Source organism: Asparagus officinalis, chromosome 3 (genome assembly GCF_001876935.1).
Source record: "Asparagus officinalis chromosome 3, Aspof.V1, whole genome shotgun sequence".
NCBI classification, from domain to species: Eukaryota; Viridiplantae; Streptophyta; class Magnoliopsida; order Asparagales; family Asparagaceae; genus Asparagus; species Asparagus officinalis.
The window spans coordinates 46,232,313-46,245,018 of record NC_033796.1 but is presented as its reverse complement, the minus strand read 5'-3'; the positions used below and the strand labels follow the sequence as shown (position 1 = coordinate 46,245,018).

The following is a 12,706-nucleotide window of genomic DNA, read 5'->3' as shown; positions in this document are numbered from 1 at the left end:
AGGAAGAAGGTGATGGGTGGGCCCCCCAAGAGAGGGGCGTATGGTCATCAAGCTAACAACTATTTTGGGGATGTGAACGGCTAGGAAGAAGGTGATGGGTGGGCCCCCCAAGAGAGGGGCGTATGGTCATCAAGCTAACAACTATTTTGGGGATGTGAACGATAATGCTGATGGCGGGGAGAAAGGGGAGGAAGCCAGAGGGATTAATATAAACGAGGCGGCAAAGGGGGTCGGAGAGGAGGATATCGACATGATAATCGATCTGGACACGACCGATGATATGCTCGGGAACCTGCAGAATCTGCCGTTCCTCAAGGATGATGGAATCAATATCCACCTAGGTTAGCAGTTGGGTTTTAAGGTTTTGGGAGCAGAATGTAGGTCTTAGTTTGGGTGTTTGTAAGGGTAATGGGGGACGGAAACTGATGCTGTTGATCTTTGGTTTGTAATTTGGTTTATGAATGTTGTAATTTCTGTTGCCCGTCATTTTTTAGCTTCATATTCATTCGAATCCGATTTCGTATGTTCTGTCAAGAGCTGTGATGATCGAGTTTCGGGATCAGTGAGTTTCAGACAGATGCAGATGCCATTTAGGAATTGGTAAGTCTGTTTAATTTTCTATGGTTTAATCAACTTTGTGCTTAAGTTAATTTTGATAGTATGTTGTATTCACATTAATTTCCTAACTTATTGGTATTCAGTTTGGTAATGCTTATGAGTTTTGTTTAAATTAGTTCAGAGGTGCTTTCAACTCCTTTGCATCATGCAACATCATAAGCGAAAATACGAATTTTTTTTTTCATAGTAATGATCGAACTTTGGCAACCAAGGAGAATATTTAGTAGTTAGGTTCTTTGAATTTCTATGCATTAGATCAACATTCTATAGAAACATGGTTTTTCTTCTTAGTTGCCATGGAAACTTTGGTATTGATAGGGAATGTTTAGCATCAAGATACCCATGTTTCTCAATAAATGAGAAGACCAGCACCTCTTTGTCCTCACACAGATGCTCATATGTATATGTTTGTTTTGCTTTTTGGCTCAATTTAATTTGGTTTAGTTGGTGATTTGGAAAATTGTCAAGGTTGCAAGTGTTATGAAAGATTTAAAGGTTATTATCTTAGTTAATAGTTGTTGTAACGTATGCTTTAATTTCCTGATTGAAGCTATGCATGCTTAGTAGGTTTCATCACTCTACAGCATCTCATTGTTGTTCTACTAATTTGGTTTAGTAGGTTATTATCATGTCACCATCCGGTTGCATGATGTACTATTCATGAATAATGCATCATGCAACCGGATGGTGACACTTCACCTGTCTCATGCCTTGGGTCCCCTATTTAGGTCCTCGAGGCATTAATGTTGTTTCAATTATCTCAACTACGCTGTTCTATTTTTGTGATAGTTTACCTTAGTTTTCTGTTTGTCCCCTTGATCTGATATATGTGAAGAAATTTTAAATTTCATGCAACTCTCAGATTCTCTTATAGATGGGCATGTTTCTTCCTCTTGTAGTTGCTATGAAGTTTTATGATTAGATTTAAGATGAAATGTAGTTGAACATTCGCCTCAAACCGTAAACGTTGGCAGATAATACTGTGAAGCAGTTTATTCTACTTACAATTTCTAGTTTGTTGTAAAATATCCTTACCTAGGTTATGTCTGCATGATTGTCATCACAACCTGATAAATTTGTCATAGCAAGTCTGTCAAAAAGCGAGTTGGATCCTTCTTTATTTGGGCACTTGAGCGTGTAATTTTTTTTTTTTTTTTTGAGAGAAAGGATGGATTACTGTTAATCTTAACAGTAATCCAGCCAGCTAAATTAATCCAAACTTGGTTGTTACATGACTATGCACATTCCCAACCAATAAGAATGTGCATTTGAGTTCATACAGAGCTTACAACCAAAAAACAAACTTCTGTTTCCCCACAGAATGTGCATTTGAGCGTGTAATTTTTTATGTTTATGATGTGAGCACGTGCATCGGTGCATGTAAGAGATGTGCAAGGCTTCTCAATTGAAGCCTGTCTACGATAATCTGTGGCAAGGAAAGCTGATGCAAAATGTGTGGTTTTGATGTTCTATACGCTTTGATGAATCAACATTTGTTTTGTTTGCTTCAATCAAACATTTCAATGTGTTGAGGCATTTGTTTGTATAATAAACAATCTGAACATTTTTCTCTGTTTTTTATGACATCAAGAAAGCTCATTCATGCAGTACAAGATTTTGATATGCTAGTTTATGAAAGAAAGAAACATGACTAATACATTTCTTGAGTGTTGGCAATGTCCTAGTGAAAAAAATGGACAAGTTGGAAATATGTAGACAAGAAACTTAGGCATCCTAACTAACTATATTATGACGATATCTGAGAACATCTCTCTCCTTCTCCCGGACTATTTCCCTGTGTTAAAGAGATGGGAAAGTTGATAATTTGGGGGATGCCTACTGGTCTTAAAGGATCATGACATGCTTCTCTCTTGTCCATAGTTTCATTAATATCTACCTTACTTGGGTACTTCTATCGTAAGTTATTGCTACACTCGACACGTAAAATTAGTTCTTGGACACTTTTTGAACATATAGATACGTTTATTTAGGCGTATGATCAATTATATAATTCCTTTTTTTATTTAAAACACTTGTCGTACGCTTCTTGGATGCATATCCTACACTGCACGTCTATTGCTTATATATTGACCTTAAGCAAAGGCAAAAAAGACCGATCTTATGTAAATTATTAAGTTTAATACGTATAAATATACATAACATAAATATATATAGCCGTATCCCCAAACCCTACCTTTTACAAATTTTCAGTGTCCTTTACCCGTACCCATACCTGTTCCCATGCAACTTAGATTAACATTAACCTGGTAATGGTAGACAGACTGATCACAGAACCTTGTTAAATCTCTCATATACCGTCGTACTCCATGGCCAACCCGAACTTCGATACGATGACGAAGAAGTAAAAATTGAAACATTGTACAAATGATGAGGGCATGAATGTTATTAAAGGTGTATATAGATTTAGGAGAGATAAAAAGCTGGTATATCTAGCTTATCTTGATGGAAATCTCTTATCATCAGACTATGTAGGAAAAGAAATTCCGCCTGGTTATCTTTTATGTGCTGGGTCCTTGTGGCATCCTTGATATTTGGCGTTGCTAGACTTTTCTTAATACCTGCAAGGGAATGCCAACTGCCCTTCCCTTTCTCTTGGGCTCCCCAGTTAACTATAGCCTGGCTGTCTCATCCTCAACAGCTTGAAGGATGCGCTTGATACTATAAATGCATTACAAAATAGGTTTGAGACGAGTTCACAGTGCAACAACATCTATGGGTTGTTTGGTTTTCTGCAACTACTGTACGGGCTGCGAGGATTAGTTTCACGACGACTAATAAAATGCGGTTGCAATTGCAATTGCGAAAAGCCTCCGATTACAACTGACGAACAATGCAGATTCGGGTGAAATAGTTGCAATCTTTTGAGCAAAACAGGAAGAGTTTAAATTTCAACTCCCATTGAGCAACAGAAGGAGTTTAAATTTCAACTCCAACTGCAACCAAAATACTGGCTTGAAACATATGTGCCTTGGTGAGCTTCTGGTTCTTCGAATCAGAGTTTTAGCGTCTCATGTTTGACTAATTTGATAAATCCGAAAGTCCGAAAGTATATCATTGATGGAAGCAAGCAAAATTTTCCAGATTTCTCTATTCTTGGTTTGTAGAACATAGATCAAGTGATGCTTGCTTGTTATTATGAAGATGTTTCAATAGTTAAAACACAGATGCTACAGTATTGAAAGACAAACGAAGCATCAAGTCTTGACAGTTTGTTGAGGATGTTCTTTGTTATCCTCTCTATATACTCTCATACGTGTTCTTTTTTTCAAAGTAAAATAATAGGAGCACAATATTATGAAGAAGTTCAAAGAAAAGCAAGAACATTACCGGTTCGCAAATCGGTTGTTATCCATTGTTTACTGCTTATATAGATCTAAAATACATGTTCATGAAATTCGATATCGTGATGATAGGATAAAAAATATCATTAAGACTACATGCAAAAAAGCCTACAAATACTAGCTAATCTAACCCTGACAATGACTAAAGTACTAATGGTGATGGCACCAGGGACTTGATGCAGCTTCCCATGCCTGCCAACATTTTCTTGCGTGGTCACTTGCTGAACTCAATTTCTGCACCTGCAGTAGTTTCTCCTCCTGCATCTCATTGCGCCTGGCAACCATTTGTCTGCGAAAAACAAGAACATCAGTTTATAACCTATATCTGAAAACTATATTCACCAAACAGAGTAATTTTTTTGGTTGTATGCCCGTACAAGTAGTTTGCCATGGTGAAATTTGCCTGGAATAGGTATGAAAGAAACCTCTATTCTCCTTCACTAGCTCCCTCCAAACTGCAAAAGCACAAAACTCAACAATCAAGTTTCAAGTTTGAGAGTCCTAAAGTTCCAAGGAGGAGATAAATATAGAGATAGAGACCAGTGAGAGTAATGAGTGGTTCAATACTCGCTCGCTCTGCTAGAGCCTTGACGCATCCATCCTGGCTCATTCGCAGGAGCAAGCATCTCTCTATCAAGTGCTGAACCTGAATATCGCGTTCATCGCAGTTAAAGACGGCATTGAAAACGAGAAGGATACCATAGTTCTACATGCACCAAGCTAATAACTTACCATTCTAATGTAACTTTGAGGGTGGCAATGCAAACAAGGGACATGATGATCATGATACATTTTCTTAGTCAACTTGAAGGATAGAAGACAAAATGGAAAAGTGCACCAAGAGGGAGTAGGTTGAGAGGAGAGGAGATATTTGATGGTTTTTATAAGAAAGGGGAGGGGGACTCGGGTCAGAGGTTGTTATCCATAAGATATCTGGGTGAAGGGCCAAAATGTGTAGAAGCCCAAGTGATGGATTCACCTCAATCTTGTTCTTGTATTTGGGATAAGAGAGGGTGAGGGTGAGCACAGACTGGAGATTGTATGGATTTGTTGCAAGTGGATATTGTGAAGACACCTGACATCCAACTCCACCTCCAGCATCTTAATACAAGGTCTTGGGTTCATGTAGTTTTCCTTTGTGCTTTTGGACCCACTTTGGTGGAAATCACTTCATCAGAGATTGAAAATCAGCCTCAAATCAGAATCTGGCTGAAATAAAGAGGTATAATTTCCAGCATTTCTAGAGCAGCGCCTAAAATTGTATTTTTCAGTACTTAAATTACTGAAAATTACAAATGAAACTATAATTTGCATAGAGTAATGCCGGCAATAAAAACGCCACCAGGGAATTTCAACTTTGTCATTTTCAGGTTGACATCATTTCTTTCATCTTCGATTAAAGGCTTGCGCAAGTTTATAGATCACAAAATAAACCAAAAAAAATTTGAGGGATTATCTTTAAGCCACAAGATGCTGAATGTTTGTATTTCCAGGGCAACAAACTAAATGATCTGTAGGCTGAAATTGAACAGCATAGCATTTGACTGAAGGAGGTCCATTAGGGCTAATAAACATCAACGTCAATATTCAGTTAAGCTTTTCTATCAACAAAGAAGAAAATACAAAGCAATGGAAAAGGCACATTCCTAAATGCTAGTCACCGGAAAAATAGAATAGATCAATGAAGCACAATTATATTTCGAGTGAACTCTCTGTACAAAATATATAGATTTTTTTTTAATCAGAGGCATAGAGCTATACACCAACAACATCCTCAAAAGCATGACTAACTTAAATTACATCTGCTTATCATTCAACAAGGTGGACTTAACATTAGAATAAATTTTCACCTATTCCTTTTGAACTTCAAACTAATCTCAAACCAATTCAGTTACTGCTCCCATTATTCCTCAGAAAAGACAACAGAGGCAACTGAGAAAGCCAAGAGCCAACACCAGAACCACCAAATTTACTCCCTTCCTTCCCTTCATCACCCTTTTCCCTCCAAAACTTAATAACATGAAGTCTCTCCTCCTCTGTTGACCTCTGCACTATTATCCTCGAACCATACCCCTTTTCCCTCATCAACTGACAAATCTCCGAAGGATTATTCTCCGTTAGCGTAACCATATAAAGCCACCCCTTCTCTGATAACAATTCATCAGCAATGGGAAGTATTCTATCAATCACTCTTCTCCCATTCTCTCCTCCTGCCCAAGAAGCTGTTATCCCTTCTTGACCAACCTCCTCCTCTGGCGTCGGTACATATGGCGGATTAACCACGACCACATCCATCATGCCTTTAAGTCTTTTCTGAAGCCCAGATGCTATGTCGGAGACTATAATCTCAGCGTGCACCCCGTGAGCTTCTAGGGTCTTACGAGTGGTTTCAACTGCATGGGGATTGATGTCAGTAGCGAAAAAGTGTGCGGTTGGGGTTTCTGATCCGAGCATGATGGCGAGGGAAGTGATGACATAGCCGCTGCCAGAGCCAATCTCGAGGCAGAGGGTTGGTTGATGGAGTAAGAGGTTGGCTCGATCTGCTAAGAGAGCGTCGACTAGAGCGAATGAGTCATCACACGGTTCATAAACCTCTGGGTGTTGGCTTACGAGTTTTATTTGTGCGATCCGAGGGAGGGTCTTTGACGAACCCTGTTCAAGTATATTTAGCGAAATGATAAGAAGACTTATTGATCACATCATAATACATAAATATCAATGTGATTTCAACAGCCCGTAAGTTTGAATTCAAGGAAAATTCTAACAAGGAAAAATTCCATGTCTGCATGTAATTACACTAAATTGCCAAAAAGTGGAGAAAGGGCATTATTTTGATATAGCAATTATCCATAGTTTAAGTCTTATCCCATTAAGAGAAAATCAGCTAAAGAATAGATGTGTAAAATTAGATCAACATTTGTTACCAAAGTAATTAGGAAAAGAGATGTAAGGATAAACATCGTATCAGATAAATCAGCTTCAGATCTTCTTGTATATACCTAACTGCAACAATCAATGTAATTAAATTGGATGAGACCTGGCAGGTATATATAATTTCTTGTAAGGAATATCGTACTGTAAATAAGATTTACACTAGAACAAGCAATATTCTGACTCTTCAAGTAGTATTTGGAAAGAGTCAGTACGGCTTGTGATGACCATTGCAATAACAACATAAAAGAGAATATTCTCCACTAAATTGGGAGATGGGGGGAAGATACTACCCATCCTTGTATTTAAAAAATAGTATGTTTCTTCCATGACAAATTCAAAGAAGCAATGCATTGCAAATGAGCCCCTTCATTGGTGTGAGAACAAAAATAACAATTAACTTCCATTAAGAATCTTTATAAAATAAGCATAGGTTATTCTCTTAATACATCTTAAATGAATACTGTTTAACTGGATTCTACTTGAGTGAGAGGAAAAGAGATGCCTACATAGGACATATGGAGAAAGAAAGAAGAAGGTGTTTCGTGGAGTGGGGTTTGGAGGAATTTAGCCCACTAAAAGACTTACTGTTACGGCATTTTAGATAAAAAATTTCTACTTAATCTCCTATAATTAAGAAGCATGAACACATAAAGTAGGACGCAAACAAAAAACAATGTAATACGACACACCTATATAGTAACATTCAAGCACATAAAAACAGCAATAACGTGGCAACTAAAACACCCTAAATTTATAAAATAATATAATAAGTTTCAATAATTCGAATTTAAATTTTGCATCGTGATGAAACCAATTTCCAATGCATTTCTATGCGTCCATACAGGAAAATCATGTCGCTTCTTCCCGTAGAGTAGATCAATATATCCAATTCCATCGCTTATAATGAAACATATGAATCATCATTTATATTATTCTTGCTCACTTATAGGTTCCCAAATATTATAAAATATGTATACATAAATGTATACCTATACACTCTTGGTGCCAGTGAGAAAGCTAAGGGTACACATGGATATAAGTATAATTGAACACAAAAAAATATAATAAAACACACTAAATTTCAGTAAATGGATGTAAGAAATTGCCGGAACATGAAGCTAGAACCTTACAGCTTATGGTCGAATTCTTACCGGCCTGCTCAATCCTTTTCGTTCTACAGCTGCAACATCTATTGTGGTGCAATCCATGGTAGCTCCCCCCATTATAAAACACCTAGAAATCATAAATCCATATCGACATTAAAAAAAAATTTCCTCTTAAATCCAAATTGGTTATGCATCACATTAGAAAGAACAACACAAATAGCTAATATAAATCAAGAAAAAAGACCCCTCTAAAATCGACTCTTTCTGAAGTTTAAGCGTATCCAAGTTGAATTTACCCTAGGTTGCGTTTGGATTTGAGAATTTGATTTCAACTTCCAGAATTGAATTCTGGAATTTGAAATCTAGAATTTCAAATTCAATTCCTTTGTTTGGGAAACATTCAAATTTGAATTCCAGAATTCAATTTGAAATTCATGTTTGGCAAACTTTAGAATTTCAATTTTAAAATTTTCAATTGAGTTGTTTGTCAACTAGTAGAATTCTAATTATTTCAATTTTAAAATTTTCAATTGAGTTGTTTGTCAACTAGTAGAATTCTAATTTCTGAACTAAAATTGTAGCTCGAAGATAAATTTTCAATTGAGTTGTTTGTCAACTAGTAGAATTCTAATTTCTGAACTAAAATTGTAGCTCGAAGATATTTTAGAAATAATGTAATCAATTTACATAAGTTATGCATCAAAATTGGTGAAAATAATTCTTGAAATAGTATATCAAATATCCAGCAAACTTGACATATAGATAATATACCTTAAAACCTAAAATGCCTGAATGTCAATAGTTCACCTAATAATCACCATAAAAATGACCGAAATCATTCATCAATAAAATTTTGTAAACTCATCCACCATTAACTATAACAATAAATAAAGTAGAAACTTCAAATATTGCATATAACAATTCAATAAACTCATCCACCATTAACTATAACAATAAATAAAGTAGAAACTTCAAATATTGCATATAACAATTCAACAAACTAGAGATCCAAAATATATATTGCATATAACAATTCAACAAACTAGAGATCCAAAATATGTTCGAGCTACAATTTTAGTTAATATTTTCCCATCATACAATGCCATGCTTAAGTTGCTCTCGCACTAGTTTCTTTAAAACTTTTACATCTGATTCAAATAAGAGTTTCTTTCTAATGCTTATACACTTTTGCTTTGTATTTCTTATTGTAGCTTTCTCTTACCGGTTCAAGAGGTCCTGCTTTGCGAGGTCTTAAATCACCTGAAATAATAAGAAGACCAAATGAGCTCCATTTTAAAGTGTGATACTATTAAGGTATCTCAAGAAAACAAAAGAAAAATAACCATGGAAATAATTATTCTTTCTCATAGTTGATAAAGATAGCTAAACAGTTAATATATGTATCATATAATTATTCTTTCTCATCAGGATACATGATTCATGTACACCTGTTGGGAAACAGGGTCAATATAACCAAATATGATTTGCATTTTTGGAAATGAGGGTGAAAATCCTATGATATAGCAAGTGTCATATTTGCATCTCTTTTAATACAATGGCTAATCAATCTTCATCCTTTTTGAGATAAAAGTTTCTAACATATGCATGAACTACAGCAAATAAAAAGTTTCAGTTTACAATTGAGAATCCAACTTCCAATGTGGGAAGAAGTAACTTACCCTACCAGGATTATAGATTTTCAAACAATCAGCCAGAGCAAACCTTTGCTTTTACTAGCTGTTTGCATATGTTCCAAGCACATCTGATGCTGCTGTTTTATGCTTAAGTCCAAGAATGAAATGAAAAGAATTTTTTGATGATTGGGCCTGAGATGTGAACCACATAATTTTCAGATGCTAACAGACTTTAATTATAGTTGAAGCATCCTTTAATATTTGTACCCAATTTTTCTCAAAGTTCTCAAGAGAAACAATTTTGTGTTGACTTTATTTCATGAATTACTGACATGCCAGATGCTTAAAGATGTTGGTTTTCATGAGGTTATTGGAGAAGACCGAACAGATCAGGTTCTAAAACATTTCCACTTGTGCACAAAACTGATATTTCTTGTATGAACCAAACTGATTTCATGATTTTTTAAACCTCAATTTCTGAAAGTACTGCAAAGGGAGTTGGATGCAACTGAGAAGGATAAGGATGCATTCATCAGAGATTTCTCATAGGTCTGCATAATTTTGTAAGCAGAATTTATTACGCACAATTGTATCTTTCTTTCTCATTTTCCTTGAAATTAATGTCATTCAGGAGGATTATGATGAAATTGTCAATGGTTGGAAGTCGAAGCTCAAGAGAAGTTCGATGGGCGAGCAGAGATGGGGACTATTCATCGCGAAAAAGAAATAGGCTCTGCATTGACCTAATAAGGCATGATCAATGTGCCAGTATCTATTTATCTAGTTGAAGGTGTAACTTTTGATTGCATGAGATTTCCTTTGAATATTAATGAGTTTTGTGTGGCTTTAGCCATGTCGTAGGCCAACTCAGTGTGATGTGTCCTATTTAATGTTATTTATTTCATGTATCTTGTAGGCTATTAAGAAGAAAATCTTATCCTGGTTCTTAGTTTAAGCTTGAATGTTACCCTAAACCTGTCTTAATTTCATTATAAAATTCCAAATCTGAAACTATCATTCTTTGATACGTAGAGGAACACTCTGTCAATTTCTACCTTCACCATTAGACAACAATGGCAAGCAATTATCAAATGCTTTTAACTATTCCTTCATGCTCCCAAACACTTTATACTACTCGATATAAACTACCCATTATGGACAAGATTTTAAATAACTAGACCATCAGCAAATTTTATAAATATGTATCATCTAACGATCATCCAAATGGCCACAATTGCAATATTATTAACTCATACTCCCACAATTTATGCGACAAATATCTACCAAAAAAATATTTAAAACAATAATTAGAAGCATGCACACCCTATATAGTCTATATTACTAGTAATTCGTTCACCTTGGGTGTTGGTAGATATACCCTCAACAAAATCAATATCTATTTGCCAAAGTAAATTATAGTAGTAAGTTCAAAACAGGGATACTACAGGACAGGAGCCTATGTGCAATTAGCCCATTTCTCTAAGCATACAGATTTGTGTTTAAAATGTGCGCATTTACATGTTTATACATTATCATTTCTGCATCAAGAACAATTCCAGAATTCTTGTCTACCAAATTTTAGCAAATAAAATTCAGTCTATATGTTAAAAAGAAAATAGACAATGAGAATTCAGGTATCATCCCAAATACTTATTCTACAACATCAACATGTGCAGAGATATCTGCTTGGTTAATCCCCTTTATGACCAGATAATCCCCCAGAAAACTATATTATCGCCTTGTATCGCCCTGTATCTACAAATAGACTCTTAAGATACAAAAACATCTGGGAAAAGCTCTATTAGATATGCTTCATAGATGAGGGTTGGTACATATCTGATACATAGTTCTGAATACTTGTCAATAATAAATGAAGCAAATTATCATTAGAAAGTTTTTTTTTTAAAACTATGATTTTACTTTTAGTTAGAATTGACTTTATAATATTGAACCTTTGAAGGTTCTCCCATTACGACATGAACTTGTTGCTCATAAATGAAACATAGACCTTTCAGGATCATATATTTTAAACAACCTGATGTGGCTTTCTAATATTAGAGAACAATATCTATGTTTTCCTAATAATTAAACCTTCTTATGCTCCACAAAGGAATTATAACAAACACTTGGCGTGCAACATACAGAACAAAAAATCAGCAACAAATATCAAACCATACCGAAAATTAACCTAAAAAAATTAAATCCATTACTAGATCCAAGAAAAAGAAATTAACCATCGTTGGCATATAGAAGAAGATAAAGAGAGGTGAAAGCTTGAATACCAAAATCTCAATTTAAACTTGAATCCCAAAATCTCAATTTCTATCTAGCGTTAGGGTTTCGGAAGAAGTGGAGAGGACTGGGAGGGAGCTCGGTAGAGAAATCAATCGAGAGAATAGAGTTTGAATCTAGAATTTAGGGTTTCGGTGGAACTAGAGTCTAGAGATAGAGGATCGAGAAGTTCTCACCATTTTCGATGATCGTCGTCGTCGCCGGAGGTGAAATTACGGCTTGCAGGTGAAACTGGATCTCGTCGTCGTATTCGTCGTCGCCACCGCCGGTTGAGAGCGATTGAGAGCGGAAGTGGGAGGGTGAGAGATCGCGGCCCTTAGGTTAAGATTTAGAAGAGTGATGCTACAGGGACCCCCAAATGAGGGGACCCTGTAGGGGACAGTATAGATTTACAAAGGTTAATAGATTTGGGCCAATATCTAGTATTCAAATTTTTTGGATCCAAATAATAGAATTGCACCAAATACAATATTTAAAACAAAATCCTGGTTACCAAACAGGCTACTAAGAAATTCTACATTTTATAAGAGATTGAAAGATCTCTGTAGAACTCATAGCTATAAAACCCCATAAATAAATAAATAAAACCAAAATTAGAAAAACAAATATGAGAAAGAAAAGAACCTCGAAAACCGCAGCCGCCGACGGATAGGGCAAGAAGAGGACGACGAGAGTGAGACGGTATCCATTAAAACGCGCTATCTTATTCAGTTCGGGTCGGACTTCAAATGAAAAAGCCCGATCCGAACAACCCGTTTCT

General features: G+C 35.8%; 3 protein-coding genes across 4 annotated transcripts; 1 reads left to right on the top strand and 2 right to left on the bottom strand.

Moving 5' to 3' along the window:
- On the bottom strand, positions 3,963-4,980 carry LOC109834013. Its single transcript, XM_020401900.1, has 4 exons — positions 4,713-4,980; positions 4,521-4,626; positions 4,358-4,435; positions 3,963-4,269 (listed from the first exon to the last, which is right to left on the bottom strand). Exons 1-4 carry the CDS (start codon positions 4,770-4,772, stop codon positions 4,208-4,210), a joined length of 306 nt encoding a protein of 101 aa, XP_020257489.1. The 5' UTR covers positions 4,773-4,980; the 3' UTR covers positions 3,963-4,207.
- On the bottom strand, positions 5,650-12,609 carry LOC109834011 (hemK methyltransferase family member 2). Of its 2 annotated transcripts, none has more exons than XM_020401898.1 (4): positions 12,571-12,609; positions 9,243-9,280; positions 8,066-8,147; positions 5,650-6,632 (listed from the first exon to the last, which is right to left on the bottom strand). In XM_020401898.1, the coding sequence occupies exons 3-4, from the start codon at positions 8,135-8,137 to the stop codon at positions 5,868-5,870; spliced, it is 837 nt and encodes a 278-aa protein (XP_020257487.1). In that variant the 5' UTR covers positions 8,138-8,147; positions 9,243-9,280; positions 12,571-12,609; the 3' UTR covers positions 5,650-5,867. The 2 variants fall into 2 exon arrangements, with proteins under 2 accessions (XP_020257487.1, XP_020257486.1); XM_020401897.1 differs by lacking the exon at positions 12,571-12,609 and adding an exon at positions 12,123-12,252.
- On the top strand, positions 9,261-12,109 carry LOC109834012. Its single transcript, XM_020401899.1, has 4 exons — positions 9,261-9,334; positions 9,994-10,047; positions 10,139-10,203; positions 10,286-12,109. The coding sequence occupies exons 1-4, from the start codon at positions 9,302-9,304 to the stop codon at positions 10,440-10,442; spliced, it is 309 nt and encodes a 102-aa protein (XP_020257488.1). The 5' UTR covers positions 9,261-9,301; the 3' UTR covers positions 10,443-12,109.